The following is a 16,899-nucleotide window of genomic DNA, read 5'->3' on the forward strand; positions in this document are numbered from 1 at the left end:
CTGAAAGAAGGCGTAGCCGGCGCTGGCCATAGGCCCCGGCGCTGGCCATAGGCCCCGCCCCCCGCCGATGGCCTGCTGCGCCGGCGCCGGGTGCTCTAGGCCCAGCCCTCCCTCTCTCCGACACAGTGCTGAGCGCATGCGCCTAGAGAAGCGGGCGGGTGAGGGGTCCCCACCGAGGGGAGGGCGAGACGGAAATGGAGGGGATCTGTGCGCACCCGCTCGCCCCCGGCCGGGTGTCGGGTGGAGAGAGCGTTAGGAGCAGAGCCGGGGGCTGTGGGAACCGGGGAGGTCGAGGCTAGGGCTCCGACTCACAGCTGGAGCAGGGTCGCGGAGGCCCGCTGACCCGCCGGTGTTTGTGTGTATGTGCCCGCGCAGGGTGACATGGAGAACTGTTTGGCAGCCGCGGCGCTGAACGGGGTGGACCGACGTGCCCTGCAGCGCACGGCTAGGCTGGGTCAAGAAGTGCTGGAGCGGGCCAAGAGGAGGGCGGTGGACTGGCGTTCGCGGGAGCTTCCCAAAAGCGCCGTGGGGGCCACGTCCCGGGAGCGGCCCTACCGAGAAAGATGGCTGGCAGCCGGCCCCCCGCGCTTTCTCTCGGGAGAGGTGAGGGCTCTGTGATAGGGGATGAGCCCATTCGTTAGCTCCGTGGTAGCGGGTCGGGGCCACCAGGGCACGTTGAGCCCACGCACGGGATCCAGCCCTTGGCGGAAGCTGTAAAGTAACGGGGCAGTGAACAGAAAAGTCTTTTGAAAACTATTGACATTTGACAGATTCTTACTGGGTAGTTTACGGTACCGCTGATGCTCGGCCCTGGCTGGTTACTTTTTTTTTTTTTTTTTTTTAAGTTCTTACCTGCTACCATCCGATATTACAGGAAAGCTAGCAAGCCTTTCTTTGTCCTAGATAAACTGCGTGCCTGTTTATTCCTTTTAGAGTGGAATTCTTTCCCAGAAAGATCTTTCTTCTTGACTTAAATTTGCAGAGGCCTTTCAAAAAGTAAAAAAGATGCTATTCCCAAAATGACTTCATTCTCCAGCAGGGAATACCAGATCTCACCTGTGATCTGCCATTTATTCAAATAGAGAGAAGAAAGACAACCAACCCTTAGTGCTTCCTTCAGAACAATGGCAGAATTCATGGACTATACTTCAAGTCAGTGCGGGGTAAGTTGGTGTAAGCCAAAGCATACCCCGGTCCACCTGCAGATGGACCACAAAGGGGATGTTTGGGGAATATAAGGAGAATCTGGAGACTACCCGTTTATCCTATCCCACTTTCATGGTTAGACTGTAAAGAGGGATTTAAACCAGGTGATAAATCCAATTTAAAATTTATTCAACAGGTACTTACTGAACATCTAACTCTGTAGGTATTATTGAGGATATAGCAGTGAACAAGCCACAAAAGGTCTCTGTCCTCCCTATTGTTTTCAGACTAGTTGAGGGGTGGGGGAGTTTGTGGAATTTCAACAATCAAGTCCAGATATTAGGGATTTTTTAAACTTTGAAGTGAACTAAAGTTAAAAAACATCAGTAAGATCTTTCTAAACTAGAATTGAGCCTTTCTGGTTTTCAAAATTTATTGAAACAAAATCCCTTCACGAGAATTTAACTTCTGTTTCAAGTCCCCGGTAATGTAGTTTTTAATTTGTCTCTATGAGTTTGTATCACTTGCTGGCCACAAAAGTGGTCCTGTGGAACAGATGCAGTGCCCTCATCAGAAGTGCTGTGGCTTAATGCCAGGAGCAGCCTCCCAGGAATCAGACCCTTGTTCTGCCACTTAATGGCTATAATGCCCTGGGCCAGTTAGTCCCACTCAGCCTATCTTCCCTGTCATAAAATGAGGATCTCTGAAGTGCTTTCCAGCCTTTAGATCTGTTTCTTTGGTTTCACTGAGAGATGAACACCAGAAAATTGTCATAAACTATAGCATGAGGGACTTGAGTGAAATTTTTGGTACCATTCATTGAAATGGGTGTACAAAAGCCCACATGTTAAGCTCATCTTTAAGCACTTTGAGGGAAGGGGGAAGTCAGGCCAGCCTGCATCCAGGGAGGTCCCCTGCATGAAGGTACTCTGTTGTTTGGGAGTTACAGCAGGTTCTGGTCTCTTTCAGCCTTAACATGATGTGATTCTCTTGTGGTTATAAGGATGCTGGTCTATAAGGAAGAAGGAAGAGAATACTTTGTTTCTGTCCTGATTTTCATTTTTTTTTTAAGATTTTATTTATTCATTAGAGAGATTGAGAGAGAGCACAAGTAGGCAGAGCATCAGGCAGAGGCAGAGGGAGAAGTAGACTCTCCACTGAGCAGGGAGCCAGATGTGGGGCTCGATTCCAGGACCCTGGAATCATGACCTGAGCCGAAGGCAGGCGCTTCACTGACTGAGACACCCAGGCGCCCCCTGTCCTCTTCAATTTCATATATTAAGATTTCAAAAAATCTCTAATCTCTTTACATCTTTTGTAAAGTACCCTATGACTTCAAGAACAGGATTCTAATAAGTGAGATGATCCAGAGAATATTTTTATGTTATTCTGCTAAATGCTTTTAGAAAAATCCGTAACTTCAGCTCTTTTGTGAAGAGAGCAACTGAAACATTTTGGTTCATGGTTCACTAAAAGGAATAACAAAAAGTCTTTGGTCTGAGGTTCAGCAAATTGGTGTGTTGTTCATTTTGAATTTCAGTCCATACTTCAGGTTCCACTCTGGAAGGGAGTCTCAGAACCCTTGGGCTTTCTAGAGATAGAATTAGGAACAGTGTTCTGAGTTTGCCTTTACAATTTTGAAGCAGCCCCCAAAGTACATTATTAGACCTATATCCTGAAGTACTTCCCCCAGCTTCCCATTCTTTTGGTCTCATGCCTTAAACACTGTTCGTACACTATGTTCAAAACAAGCAGATTTGTGATGTCCTCATCATTAGTCATAATCAGGGGCAAGTCTAAGGTTAACTTCGAAGGGGAGGAAGGAAGTAGACAAGAAAAAATGTAACTGCTTTCTGAGCCTTTGGAGTATTCTCCTTAAATTAGAGACCTCTTTCTCCCCTCCACATGGAGAGAACTGTTGCGTAGCTATTGAGTTTTTGTTACATTTCCTGTTGTATTTGTAAATCTCAAGGAGATGCCCCCCTCTTCCTTTGTCATTGTCTGAAACTCAGACAATAACCATGGAACAGTTCATCAGAACTTGTGATGAGAGGAGTTGAAAAGGCATATGTCTTTGACATTGGAGCAAAAACGTTGTGAAAATTATTTAACCTGGCAGAGAGCCTGGTTCTGCCCAACCATAGCTGGCCAGAGTTCTTGCCCTACAAAGGCAGCAGATGGCAGCAAAGTCATGCCAAATGCAGTCTCTGCAGCCACTTCACAGGGGCTCAGATTTGTTCGATGACTTCAGAGGCCTGTTAAGGGAACAGGTAATTTACCTTTGCTATGTTGCCTCCCTCCTTAATCATACTTACCCCAAGTCATGGAGCTTTGTTTTGTTTTTAAATTAACATATAATGTATTATTTGTTTCAGGGGTACAGGTCTGTGATTCATCAGTCTTACATAATTCACAGCAATCACTGTAGCATATATCCTCCCTAATGTCCATCACCCAGCCACTCCATTCCTTCCACTCTCCTTCCCTCCAGCAACCCTGTTTGTTTCCTGAAATTAAGAGTCTCTTATGGTTTGTCGCTCTCTCTGGTTTCATCTTGTTTCATTTTTTCTCTCCTTTCCCCTATGATCCTGTCTTGTTTCTCAAATTCTTCATATCAGTGAAATCATATGATAATTGTCTTTCTCTGATTGACTTATTTCACTTAGCATAATACCCTCTAGTTCCATTCACATCTTTGCAAATGGCAAGATTTCATTTTTTGATAGCTGCATAGTATTCCATTGTATATATATACCACATCATCTTTATCCATTCATCAGACAAAGGACATCTAGGCTCTTTCCATAGTTTGGCTATTGTGGACATTGCTGGGGTCCTCAAGGGGGCCCCTTTGGATCACTACATTTGTATCTCTGGGGTAAATACCCAGTAGTACAATTGCTGGGTCATAGGTTAGCTCTATTTTCAACTTTTTGAGGAACCTCCATACTGTTTTCCAGAGTGGCTACACCAGCTTGCGTTCCCACTGACAGTGTAGGAGAGTTCCCCTTTCTCCACATCCCTGCCCATGGAAGTTGTTGTTGTTGTTTTGTTTTGTTTTTTAATTTGACCAGACTATTTGCTAACCCAACATCTTTCACGTTACTTCTGTAGAGCTACTATTCATCTGTGCTGGAGGAAGGAGGGGCGGCCCACGTCTCTCGTTATCACAGAGGGAAGTCCAAGCTACACTGCTGCTGGGATAGGGGGAACAGTCACGTACGTATCCTCAGCTCTCTGTGCTGTGTCCTCAGCTCCCCCTCCCTTTTAAAGAATTATTTTCCTAGAGCATTAGGAAATAAGCTATTAGTATTAGTAATGAATAATTACAGGCCTCTCACTACAAACTTACCTTTTACCACATGTTCTGGGGAAGCCCAAGATTCTACTTGTTGAAATGATGCACTAGGAATTCATTGTTGTTTTTGAAGAGAGTAGGCATGTTACATTGTTTTATTTTTTTCTTTTTAAACATCCCCTAGTTATACTCAAAGAAAGCAAACTTACGTTCAGAGTCTAATCCACAAGTTGGATTCTTGACTTCCTTGGCCTATGGATTTAGGGAAAGGATGGGATAGTGACCCCAGGGATGTGAGTGAGGGCTGGATGCACACTGGAAGTTTCCTCCTCTTTCCCTGGCCTGGGACGTGTGGAACAATGCCAAAGCCCAAAGCCTGGGTTTCTTTTCTAGCCTGACCCTAAGGGGGTTAACATGTGGGCAAGAGTCATTCCTGTCCCTCCCATTCCTTCCTATAAAATGTAAGTTGGTGCCTCTAGAGGAAATTCTGCCTTTCCCTGCTAGTACCTGGACTCCTGGGAGAAGCACAGAAGATAATTCTATTTTCTGAGAGCCTGTTAAGTGTCAGTCACTCTTGCACTTTAAATCTCCAATCTAGTAACCCCATGTTGTAGACTAGGAAACTAAGGCTTAGAGAGAACTTCATCTGCCCTTTTCAGTAAAGTAGGAGATAGGATTCAAATTCAGGTCTGACTCCAAATCCCATGGAAATACAAAAAGTAATCACAGTAAACATCTGACTACAAATACCTCACAGAATTCACTCAAAGTCTTTTAACAATTAAGAAACAACTTAGAAGAATCCGACAGAACAATTATTAGTTCCTCCCATCCAAGTACTAACCAGGCCCGACCCTGCTTAGCTTCCGAGATCAGACGAGATCGGGTGCGTTCAGGGTGATATGGCCGTAGACCAATTATTAGTTCCTAATAAACTAAGAAATTTTCTCTTTACAATCCAGAAGTCAAAGTCTGGGCACTAATCAATGTTTCTGCTTGTCTCTTCAGAGAAAAGACACCTCCCTCGGTCTTGGAGGCATCTCTCACGTGTCAGGGTGTGCTCTGGCGGCGTCCCAGCCTGTGAGTAGAGATCTCTCCTCTTTGTTCTGGGCTTCACGGCCAGTGCCATTGCATGAACCAGTTGAGCCAGTTACAGGGTCCTTTGTCCTAGATCCATAGTATTTCTAAGTTGGGATGTTTCATTCTTGAGAGAGTATAGCATTTGGATTCAGTGGAAAATTATGTTTTCTCATTATCCTTCCTTCACTTGAAGCTTAAGGGATACTTTTTGTGCCTGAACTCATAGTTGTGGTTGGAAAGAATGTGAAGTATTCACGTTGCAGTTCCTCCAGCTCAGCTGGGCTGGCACTGGGTCCTGCTGGAATTCCACCATCTGTTCAAGCAGCAGGAGGGGCCTGACCCTCCTGCTTACAAAGTGAAAACCATTGCTGAAATTCTGAAACATAGAAATTTGGTTAGATCGAGTTCCAGAACATTTGAAGGGATTTGTCCTTATTTTCCACAAATGTTTCTCTGTTAAAAACACAGTGATGAGTTTTTCATTTTTAGTATAAGGAAGTACTCATGAGTTCATGAACCCAGGGAATTTTTTGGAACTTAGAAGGGCTGGAATTTGGAGGAAAGGAACTCCAGCATGTTGCTGGAATAGTTTGCTTAATCTTTGTTTGTATACAGTGCGCTATTAGCCAGGACTCAGAATATACTGGAGTTAGTAACAACAAAGAATGTTCTGCTTCTTGTACAAATATAAGTTAGATTAAGATGCCTCCCATACTTGCTGGATTTTGGTAATGCTAATCTTCCTGATACTCGGGGTTTTGGAATCAAGATGTCAGTCTCATCCCCCTTGTTTCCTTTTATGCAGACAAATGAAATATTCCTGGCTTTCCGCAATTCTGATATGGCTGTACTTTCTGAAATCGACTTTTGTGTATTTACATAGTTGAAGACCAACAAATAGTTGTGGTGTAGTCATTTACACTCATGTCAGTTGAATGATAAGACCACCAACTTTGCAGTAACTGGATATGAAAGGATAGAATGTAAAATGGCTTTGCAAAAAGTTGGCTGTAAATCTATGCAAGGTGGGTGGGGAGAAAGTGTCATAAAAGTGTAAATATCACCATTTATTCCTCCTAGTGGAGTTTGCTGGCCAGTAATTTGTTGTTCTCCCTCTGGGTGTGGTGGCAGAGAGGACAGCTGCTGCCTGTGGCTCCTTCTGAGCATGGAGGAAGTCCGTGGTGGGTAGGGCAGGAGGGGTAGGGGTTTCCCAGCTGTGGGATAGCAACTTTGGCTCTTAATTACAGGCTCTTTTCTGGTTTGCAACTTTGCTGTCTGCTGTTTGAACTGAGACACCTCCTCTGCCTACAGTTCTGCCCACTTCCCAGCCATGTGTCAAGTCTGTCTTTGGAAGACAGTCTGTGCTCAGCACTGCTTTCAACACCTATCTTTCCATTAACTCTAGCTTTCAGTGTTTGGTACTATAGCTATAGGAGAACCAGTCCTCCAGGGGAGGGCTTTGGCCAGGCAGCTGACTTGCTGCATGACGACTTGAAATCCACACGTGTGTGCTCAGCTTTTGCAGAAAAGAATATTTCATCTTCCTCATCATGAATTTAGCAAACCAAATACAGTTAAAAAGAAAAATTCTCATTATTCCATGGTGCCTTGTCGTTACTGCTGATCTGTACTAACAAATGCCACTTTCGCTCGCCAAAGCAATGACCATTCGCCTTTCCTTCTACCTAATTCTCTTTCTACCATGGTTAGGCATGTCCCCTTTATGACCCTTCATGTTCATATAGCATTCTGACACTTGCCAAGTGTTTTCATGTACGTACTTATTTGTGATGTAGGTATTACCACAGCTTTAGAAATAAGGAAACAAGCACAAGGAGTGGCTGAGACTTACCTGGCATTCCTATTGTGTGGCCAGACTGAGCCTTGAAAGCAAGACCTCTGTCTCCCAGCCCAGGGCTTCATCCCACTGCGCCGCTGGCACACAAAGGTGGCCTGGTAGCGTTATGACCTACAGTCTCTCAACAGCTAATACGTGTTTTTCCTTGCAGGCTGAGAACACCTCTAAGGACCTCTACATAGAAGTATATCCAGGGACCTATTCTGTCACTGTGGGTACAAATGACTTAACCAAGACTCAGGTGGTAGCAGTTGACTCGGGACAGAGTGTGGACTTGGTCTTCCCCGTATGATGTGGACCATCATGGCTATCACATCACCTTTTTTTTTAAGCAGCAAGAAGAATAAAGTCACTGTATGATTCTTTTCATATTTACACAGTGATCCTGCTTTCAAGGCTGAACTGTAGAGGGTCAGCCTTCCTGGGACCTAGAGTTTGTCTCTTTCAGTGCCTATTTTAACTTGAAGTCTAGAAGTACCTCCCACTCCCCCACTTTCTGCTGAAAGTCATAATGTAATGATGCTATCTGAATAGTTTTTAACTGCTTACTTTCCAGATGGTTAATTATGATAATAAAGGGAACGATTTGGAAATGAAGAGTTCCTTTTTATTGGCATGAAGAGGTGAAACAGGGTCGCTCATCTATGAGCTATAGGTTTACAAGAAGGTGGCAGAGAGGCTGTGGACACATTTGCCCAAAGCCACGCCCTGGTGCGTCTGTGGAAGAGGCGCTCTGGAGCAGGTCCCCCAAGCCCCCCCCCCGTCACCCCCCCACACCCCGCAGGTGCCTTTGCGCTGCCCATCTGCGGTGACATCTAGTGCATGAGGACACCACTGCTCCTGCACCAGTCACGTGTGGCCTGCGCTCTGCCCTTGGTGGCCACTTAGCAGCACCTCCTCAGGCAGTTAATCACCACTGCTCTTTTACCTTCCTGGAAGAAAAGAAAAAAATCCTTAGAGTCTGATGCTGACTGTAATTTTAAAGCTCAAAAGTCGCTGATTTTAAAAAGTCCGTGATGTGCCCTGAACTCAAAGCTACCAGGCCAGCAGCAGGGCTGCATCAGCCAGTTTGGTTGCCTGGTAGTTCATCTCATTCTGAACATGACAAGTCTTCCCTCAGGATAAATGCCAGTGTTTTATATGATGAAAACCAAGTTTTAAGTAGGGCTGTGTTAGTGTTCCTAGTGAGGAACAGACTCCCACGGATGGAGGGCCTAGTCAGGCAGACCCATGCCCATCACCATAGGGTCAAGTGTCACTTAAATGGGATCCTTGCCTCCTTCAGGAGTCTGTGATCAGCTCTGTGGGTTCTGTAAGCCTTCTGAAATGGAATGCAAAATTGTGGGTATGTGCATTTTCCTGGGAGAAGACAATAGGGAGTACTCATTCTCAAATGGGGTTAGGAACCACCATGTGAGGAGCCCTTAGCAGCCCCTTCCCAGCCATCCTGCTTTACCTGGCTGCTCTGGGCTTTCAATCTGAGGGCATCCTGGTCCTTTTGCTGTGTCACTATTCCCTGACTCCATTTTCTGTGTTCACCGTCCTCTGGCAGGATCTGTGGTGGCTTCACGCCGCTTGCTTCCAGGACCAGCTCCTTCGTATTCCCCAGCACTACACTCTGTACCCTTGGTGGTTTGTTGTCCCTCTTTTCTCTCCAGATGGATCCATGTCTTGTTCCTAAACCCCAGATTCAGTGAGTTATGTTGCATGTGCCACCACGGGATTAGGCCTGATGATTGAAGTAGAAATATGTCAAGGGTCCCAGAATCTAACTATCTGTAAGTTCCTACCACTGCTCTCTATTTTTAAAGAGAAATAAAGTTTGTGAGTCAGTTTTGGCCATTATGTGTTTTGGATAGGTTGTATCTGATAACCACGTTTGGAATTAGGTGGGAGAAGGTATCACACGATTTTCAAAACAGCCAGTAGGAGAAGCAAAGGTAGCCAACTATCACCTGTTGAAGGAACTTCTAAATCACACTGATTACTAAGAAGAGGTAGTGGGGGGCAGAGAGCGCACTGCTGGTGCCTGAAGCCTTTGTGACTACCATGGCCCCTCTGGTTACCCTACTAGCATTCCCTCCTAAGGCTAGGCTTCTCTTTTGCTCCCTACAGACTCCTGTCTATGGGGTAGGTACAGCTTTCTCCAGTCTGCTAAGGCAGGAGGCAGCGGAAGCTATGGCAAATTTAGCATGAAAGCTCTAGGCTTGGGCACCATTTTCTTTAGAAAATGTTCCTGAGAGGAGCAGTTATTTCCATGTAGCTTCTGCCAGCACATCTCACAGCCTCTCACTGTGAGATCTGTGGCCCATCTCTCAGAAGCCGAAGAGGCTGCCCAGCTTTATATTTTCAATACAAAGTCTCCTCTCACAGAGACGGGAGGAGGAGCTCAGCTGCACACAACTGGCTTCTTGTTCCTCTGGTTCTCTCCCTGGGGCAGGCCAAGGAAGGTCTAGAACTGTCCCATAGAGTACAACAGCTGCCAACTTATATCCATTCCCACGTGTCTCTCCCCCCAACCCCCTACAAGGCCCAGGGGTCAGGAGTCACCAAGAAAGTGTCTCAGTGTAGAAACAGTTTCTCGACTTTCTAGACATGAAGACCAACAAAGTTCTTAGCCCTGGGCCAAGAGTGAAATCCTCATGGGCTAAGAGGTCTGCCCTGTCCGCTGAACAGCTGTCCTGGAAACAGGGCAGTCAGTGGCTTCAAACAGGGACCCACAGTGAGTCCCAATGTGGGTGGTGTCTGGGGATCTTTAAGCCCTTAGCCACGGTACTCTTTAACCACGCAGCCTCCCTGCCCTAGACTGAATGTTTAGTTCAATGTTCAGTTAGTGACCCCAGGGGCCCAGGAAACTAGTCTAGGGCTGGGCTTATCCCAACCCCCTCTGCCTGCCAACTTGGGCTTCTGCTCTTTCTGGGCCTCGCTGAGAATTTAGATAGGACAGGCATGAGGCATGTCGATGATAATGGCTTCTAAATCTATGAGGGCATCTTGTGGTTCTTAGCTCAAGGTGAAGATGGGGATGGCTGTGGATTGACAGTAACACCACCTTCCCTTCTTTAAGGAATGAGCAGTATGATGCAGGGCCCTACCTCTTCCCACTTAGATTTACTCGGGACCATTGGAGAGTAGGGCCTACCGACCAATGAACTTAGTTTCTGTGCTTCTCAGGGCATTGAAAACTAAACACCAGGAGACATTTTGACTATTCATCTAGAGAAAAGTCAAGGGCTCCAAGAAAAAAAGGCGGGCGGGCCGGTTGGGGATTTGCGCTTAGCAGGCAAAAACAGACAATGGCAGCGCCCTGTCAACAGAGACTAGTGAAGAAGGAAGAGTTAAACAGGGATGCAAACCTTCTCACAAAGATCAGCCCATCCTCTCCTATTGGGTTCTATTGCTTAGATGGAAACCTACTATGTCCTTTTTATCACAGCTTCCCCTTCAACATGGCCACACTCCTAATTGTTACTTCCAATCCCAGTACAGTGACATGTGCATGAGATTCCTAAGAGACATGGGAGGGAAGGGAGCAGGCCCCTCAGCCCTGCCTTACAAGAAGGTATACCTGGCTTCCCAGGATGCGACTCAGACCTGTTTCTCCTCCAGTACCTCCACTCGGGCTGGCAGAGGCCACCTTTTCTCCTCGGAGACTTCTCAGGAAGGATGGGGTCTGTGTTGACTGTGCTGTCCACTGTCAGCCTCTGGGGGAGGCCCATCTGCAGATCATTCTCCAAATCCTCTTCAGAGGAAGAGGAAGAAGAAGAAACACCCAGGGGAGCTTGCACTGTTCCTTCCTCTTCTCGGGGACTGTCTAGGGGCAAATGCTGTGCCATGGGCTTCAGTTCCACCTCTGGATGTTCTTTGGCTGTGACCCCCGAGGCCCTGGCTAGAGGCCACCAGGTAGGTCCAGCCAAGGGGCAAGAGCAGAGGCAGCCCTGGCATAGCAGTTGGCAGCAGGCCTGGGGGACGCAGGGAAGACACAGGGATGGAGTACCCAGAAAAAGCCCGTTGGTGACACACCCTGTGGCTGGTCCCAGCAGAGAGCAGCAAGGGGCCCAGAGAAGGGTGCTGGGGGGCTCCTTGGTGAAAGGCTTGTGCAGCCTCTCCACAGCCTTCTTCCAGACAGCCGGGGGCACCCACCTGACCCCGCCTCGAGGCACAGTAGCTGTCTTGCCATTCCAGAAGTGAACAGTAATTTCTCCTTTTGATGCTATATAACAGAGCAACATTTTGTTAAAATTACCACTTCTATATCATGGGGAAAGGGTGCTCCTAGCCCCCAGAGCAAACCTCAGTGAGGCCCCCTGCTCTGCCAGCCTCCTTCAGTGCAGCTTTCTGTGGAAAGCCTGCCAGGAACATTCCCTCACCTGCTCCCTAGTTACTGCCACTTCCCGTGCACTGGCACGCACCTCCGGGTCTCAATTTTCATGGGGAAAGAGGACATGCCTCCTCCTGTCATTCTGCTGACTGGCTTTGCAGAAGGGGCCTGCCCCAGTCCATGGATAACTTGATGGGGGGGCTAGTCATGAGTACCATTGCGGCTCCAGTTTAACCTCGTCACACCAGAGGTTAGCTAACCCACAGAAGACATCATAGTTTTAGGCTATTTTGCCCTGATGAAAGGTGTTTAATAATCTGAAAGATAGGATTTGCCTGTCTGTTGCCATACTCAGGATTAAGGTACAGGTGAAGGGGTAAGGATTTTTTTTTTTTTTTGATACCTTTATTTTTTTTTTTTGAATTTTTTTTTTTTAAAGATTTTATTTATTTATTTGACAGAGAGAAATCACAAGTAAGCAGAGAGGCAGGCAGAGAGAGAGGAGGAAGCAGGCTCCCTGCTGAGCAGAAAGCCCGATGTGGGGCTCGAAACCCAGGACCTGGGATCATGACCTGAGCCGAAGGCAGCAGCCTAACCCACTGAGCCACCCAGGCGCCCCTTTTTTTGATACCTTTAAGAGGCCCAGCTCACCTTTAAGACAGTTTTTACTCTCTCCTACCAGCCTGGCTCCCCCCTGGGGACCGCTAGGCCACACCAACTCCCCTTACCTCTCTGGGGGTCTCTTGCCTCCGAGGCCAAGAGAACGGTGCCAGGGCCATACCGCTGTTCACCTGGCTCGCAGAGGGCAAGCACCTTGTCCCCAGGTCGCAGCGAGCATTCCACGGATGGCAAGAACTGAATGACATCATCTTCTAAGACCACGTTCTGCCGCTGGGCTGGCAGCTTTGGGTCTGTGATGAGGGGAACCTCGAATTCCACCAGCAGGGCCCCCCATCTCTCCAACTGTGGAAAAGAAAACACAATAAGAACCGGCGTGCGGAGCACCGTGGTTCCCCGCAATGCCCTAGAGCCAGGCCCAGGGCCTTCCTTACAAACAGTGAGGGCCATCTAGAGAAGGGACAGGGACAGATGCTCTTGGACCTGATTGTGGCCAAGACAGGCAAGCTGTAGTGTGGATGCTCTTCCCTCTACCTCTTTTTGCCACCGGCAACTCTTGGGTTTCACTTCCCACCATTCCTTTCCCATTCTCCTCCTCTTCCTGTTTTTCTGTGTTCCTCTATATATTTGGCTTGCAGTTCCCAGGGACAACCTGGGTCCCTTGGATCTTTCTCTGGGGTACTTCCCCTCCTCCCAGCCCTTCTGAAAAGTGTTGTCCCTGTGTCCAAGACGAACCCAGGATAGTGCGTTCACACACAGGCCCGCACAGGCGACAAGCAGCTGTGGCCTAACGTGAGAACAGCCCTCGGCACTGCCATTACAGCAATGAGGAGAGGTTTGGCAAAGCAAATGAACATTGTAAAAGAGAGTGCAGGAGAAGCCTTTAAGCTAATTGAAGTATAAGCTGTTTTGAGAACTCAGTATGATTTGGAAGAGAAAATCTGGTTACAAATTAATCATTCAACAGTCTGTTATTTGAGCAAAACCCTAATATGTCATTTGGATTCAATATTAGTTCCTTGAAAACAACAAAATGACTTTTGAATGGAAATTCTCTAATTCATTTTTTGGAAGTCACACTAGTCTTCTCTCCATGAATCCACAGTCACAAAGTCTGACTCTGAGAAGAGAAAAATCCCAAAGAAGGAAGCAGCCACGGAAGTAAAGCACAGGCCTGTGGGGGACCAGGCTTCTGTGGGTACAGGCACAGAGACATGCATGTGGGCATGTTTTGTTTCTCCTTCACTTTGGCTGGTGCCCATCACACAACACACTGAATTTTCCTGAACAGAGCACTTTTTCCTTTCAATTTTCTTCACTGTCACAAGTTCAGTTGTATCCCCCCCATCAAATGCATCCGTTAGAACCCTAACCCCTAGTACCTCAGGTTGTGACCTTATTTGGAAATAGGATCACTGCAGATATAATTAGTTAAGATAAGGTCATACTTGGCTGAGTAGGGTGGGAGACTAATCCAATGACTGATGTTCCTATAAAAAGGGGGAACTTTGGACACAGACATGCACAGAGGGAAGACACTGTATGAAGGTGGGGCAAAGATTGGGGTGATGATTCTATAAGCCAAGGAACACCAAAGATGGTCAACAAGCCACAGGAAGTTAGTTAGAAAAGGCATGTCGAGCAGATTCTCCCTCACGGCCCTCAGAAGAACCAACGGTGCCAACACCTGGACTTCAGTCCCCAGAACTGAGAGATAATACATTTCTGTTCTTTAAGTCACCCCATTTGTGCTACCCTGCTACACAGCCCCAGCAAATTAATACATTCATTAAAACACTCATACATCAGGGCGCATGGGTGGCTCAGTGGGTTAAGCCGCTGCCTTCGGCTCAGGTCATGATCTCAGGGTCCTGGGATTGAGTCCCGCATCGGGCTCTCTGCTCAGTGGGGAGCCTGCTTCCCTCTCTCTATCTCTGCCTGCCTCTCTGCCTACTTGTGATCACTCTCTGTCAAATAAATAAATAAAATCTTTAAAAAAAAAAACACTCATACATCATTACATTGCCCTTCTAGAACCTGGCCGTGAAAGATGTGCACTTATCCAAGAAACTGTCCTGCTGGGCACACACACAGTTGAGGCCTAGGCAGGTCTGACAGAGCCACCCTGAGGAGTGTGCCAGGAGATGTGAGGAACTTGCCTCTGGAGCAGTCTTTATCTGAGCACGGTAATAAAAGCCATCTGGTCCCCTTCTTGCCAGGACCCATGTGTCAGCAGCATTTCCCACTCTTCTCAACCAGCCAGGCCCCTGCCATGCTGAGTCAGCAATGTGGAGACACGGGTGGTAAGACACATATCTGGGAAAAAGCAAATGGAATTAGGGAGGTGGAGAAGACCAAGCCCTAAAAACATCAAGAAATGCATCTCGCAGATCTAAGCAGCACTACCATGTGCATATGACATAGAGGATCATGTGAAACAAATCCATGTAGACAGTTGCTGGCGATCTGTGACCACCAGTAAGAAAAGATAAACTGCTGGAAGGGGCAGAAGGAGAGGACAGTGAAGGGAACTATCATTTGGGGATTGAGAACTGTTTCAAGGTCATCAAAATGTGATTAGCCTGGATATGTTCAAGTGAATTAATGCTGGTTCTGAGACTGAACAGCAGACCAGGAAAGAGCACTGGGGAGGGATATCCAAAGGCACTGCATGGGAATCCAGGATGAGGTATGCACATTTGGATGGTAGTACGAAAGGAGTAACACAGGAAGGATGTTTGGTGCTATGGGGTCAGAAGGGAGGAGGAAGTGTTTGAGCAGAGAAAGCACAGAGGAGCTGGCCGAGGGGCTGAGAGACAGGAAGAAGGACAAGCTGTTCCTGGAGAGGCTTGTGGACAGGGCCAAACCGGGAGGTGCAGGGGTGAGGGAGGACTACGGAGTCAGGGTTTGGGTTTCTGAAGAAGCTGTTTACTTTGTAGGCAGCCCTGTAGGGGCAGGGATGATGAACTCTGGCTTTGAACAAGATGGTCCACATAGGTGAATCCAGAAGGCAGGCTCTTAAGGGTTGAAGCTGGAATGTCCCTAACCTGGGCAGACGGAATTGAGTGGCATGGACACAAGCGAGTCTCTGGAACTGACATCACTTGTATATGACTGAGGGCTGAGCTTCCTCTCCCTTCTGCAATCACACTTTAGACAGCCCACCAACGATTTAATTCAGGAAAGGCCAGGATCCCTGAGGGTTACTGAGGGAACCTGAGGAGCACCCGGAGACCTTGCCTCAGCTCTTGGTTGCAGAAACCTTAATTTCTCACGTGGTGCCAGGGGAGGCTTGTAGTTGCCGGTAAAATGAGCTAGAGGCTCTTTAACTGGTGATGCCTGCATTCTCTGCATATGCCAACTCCGACATCTGCCGCCTTGCTACCAGTGCTACAAGGAGCACAGTTTAGACAGGAGTGATAGAACACCACAAGCAAATCGTAGCCCACACCGTAAAGAACCCTTTCAGCCTTCCCAGGAAGCAAGTTGTCTCCCTCATGGCCCACCATGGAAAGCCAAGCAGAGAGAGGAAGAGGGGTGCAGAGGGGTGCACATCATTGCTGCCAGAGGGGCCGAGACTAGTACCTGGAGAGTGGGTTGTGCCAGGTGGCAAAGGGGCAGGTGAAGGAGAGTACCCAGGGAGGGGCAGTGCCAGTCCAGGAAGGGGACTTCAGGGTCCTCGCCACACTGCAGTATTTGGCCAAAGGCGTCCCAAGCCCTGCAGAGGATTCCATGGCCTTCGGAGGAGAAACCTGGTGAGAACGAGCACCACCATGGCCCGAGTTGCAGCCCGCAGCCCAGCAGAGAGGGCCTGGCTGGTGCAGGGCTCCTTTCTGGGGTTAGCCGACCCCACGTGCTCCAGCTCAGGCTGTTCTCTGAATCACCTGCTCCAGGAACCTCAGCTCAGGAGGTAGGGGAGGGGTTGAAAGAACAAGTGTTGTGACTTTAGAGAAACCCAGCTCTAAATCCGTCACAGTCTGCGGCTGCGTGCTTACGTCACCACGCACTTCAGTGGAAAGCACCTGGCTGAGCAGTGGCTCAATATATGTTAGTTTTTTCCTCCTCCCCAGTTGTAGGGACTCCCAGGGGGTAAAACAGTACTTCCCTTCACAAATATGGCTGGCCTAACCCCTAATCTAAGCCCCAGACTCTCTTCCTAATCCAGTGACCTCCAGGAGCAACTCTAGCTCCAGCTGAGACCCCAGGGTTGTGTCCTCCACACACCTGACTCCACTACCCCAACCTACCAGAGCTCTGTTAGGGTCCGCCCCTGCCCAAGTCCCCAGGTCTGACCCCGAAGGGACTTACCACGGCCCCAAACTCTTCCACCTCAGCCTTCCCCTTCTGACAGTTGGGGCCCAGGGTCTCAGCCCAACTGACTCCAGGTTGCCAAGCAGGTTGCCATGGCTTCGAGTCAGCGGGAACGCAGCGCACGGAATGTACTGAGCATGTGCAGAGAGGGGGGGTGGGGCTTGGGAGGCATGGGCGGGGCAAGGGGGCAGAGGGTTTCTCCCGGGAAAGGCGAATTGGGAGCACTGGAGAGAAGGATCCTCGCAGCCTCAATTCCTCAAAGCTCAG

The 16,899-nt window shown here is 48.1% G+C and overlaps 2 protein-coding genes across 9 annotated transcripts; one reads left to right on the forward strand and one right to left on the reverse strand.

Moving 5' to 3' along the window:
* AKIP1 (A-kinase interacting protein 1) lies at positions 1–7,975 on the forward strand. 3 transcript variants are annotated; one of them, XM_047691172.1, is made up of 6 exons: positions 1–158; positions 376–603; positions 1,083–1,163; positions 4,261–4,365; positions 5,453–5,524; positions 7,534–7,975. In XM_047691172.1, exons 2-6 carry the CDS (start codon positions 382–384, stop codon positions 7,672–7,674), a joined length of 621 nt encoding a protein of 206 aa, XP_047547128.1. In that variant the 5' UTR covers positions 1–158; positions 376–381; the 3' UTR covers positions 7,675–7,975. The 3 variants fall into 3 exon arrangements, with proteins under 3 accessions (XP_047547128.1, XP_047547130.1, XP_047547127.1); XM_047691171.1 differs by lacking the exon at positions 1–158 and having other exon boundaries at positions 189–603; XM_047691174.1 differs by lacking the exons at positions 1–158; positions 5,453–5,524 and having other exon boundaries at positions 187–603.
* Positions 7,973–16,701, reverse strand: C10H11orf16 (chromosome 10 C11orf16 homolog). 6 transcript variants are annotated; one of them, XM_047691167.1, is made up of 7 exons: positions 16,630–16,701; positions 15,907–16,058; positions 14,481–14,637; positions 12,432–12,666; positions 10,951–11,595; positions 8,839–9,059; positions 7,973–8,314 (listed from the first exon to the last, which is right to left on the reverse strand). In XM_047691167.1, exons 2-7 carry the CDS (start codon positions 16,053–16,055, stop codon positions 8,267–8,269), a joined length of 1,455 nt encoding a protein of 484 aa, XP_047547123.1. In that variant the 5' UTR covers positions 16,056–16,058; positions 16,630–16,701; the 3' UTR covers positions 7,973–8,266. The 6 variants fall into 6 exon arrangements, 5 of the variants coding, with proteins under 5 accessions (XP_047547123.1, XP_047547122.1, XP_047547125.1 ...); XR_007120896.1 differs by having other exon boundaries at positions 8,255–8,314; positions 8,839–9,111; XM_047691166.1 differs by lacking the exon at positions 7,973–8,314 and having other exon boundaries at positions 8,531–9,059.
* Positions 16,702–16,899: the final 198 nt, after the last annotated feature.

This window comes from Lutra lutra, chromosome 10 (assembly GCF_902655055.1).
Source record: "Lutra lutra chromosome 10, mLutLut1.2, whole genome shotgun sequence".
Taxonomy (NCBI): Eukaryota; Metazoa; Chordata; class Mammalia; order Carnivora; family Mustelidae; genus Lutra; species Lutra lutra.

What these genes read in the sequence shown, in the direction of transcription:
- C10H11orf16 (XM_047691166.1), bottom strand. Translation starts at nt 16,055, where the DNA reads ATGGAATCCTCTGCAGGGCTTGGGACGCCTTTGGCCAAATACTGCAGT. An exon ending in TGGCACAACCCACTCTCCAG is followed by an intron (nt 14,638 to 15,906) that starts GTACTAGTCTCG and finishes GCTTTTTCCCAG; the next exon opens with ATATGTGTCTTACCACCCGT. An exon ending in GGCAAGAGACCCCCAGAGAG is followed by an intron (nt 11,596 to 12,431) that starts GTAAGGGGAGTT and finishes TCTGTTATATAG; the next exon opens with CATCAAAAGGAGAAATTACT.
- AKIP1 (XM_047691172.1), top strand. Translation starts at nt 382, where the DNA reads ATGGAGAACTGTTTGGCAGCCGCGGCGCTGAACGGGGTGGACCGACGT. An exon ending in CGCGCTTTCTCTCGGGAGAG is followed by an intron (nt 604 to 1,082) that starts GTGAGGGCTCTG and finishes TTATTCAAATAG; the next exon opens with AGAGAAGAAAGACAACCAAC. An exon ending in CTCTGGCGGCGTCCCAGCCT is followed by an intron (nt 5,525 to 7,533) that starts GTGAGTAGAGAT and finishes TTTTCCTTGCAG; the next exon opens with GCTGAGAACACCTCTAAGGA.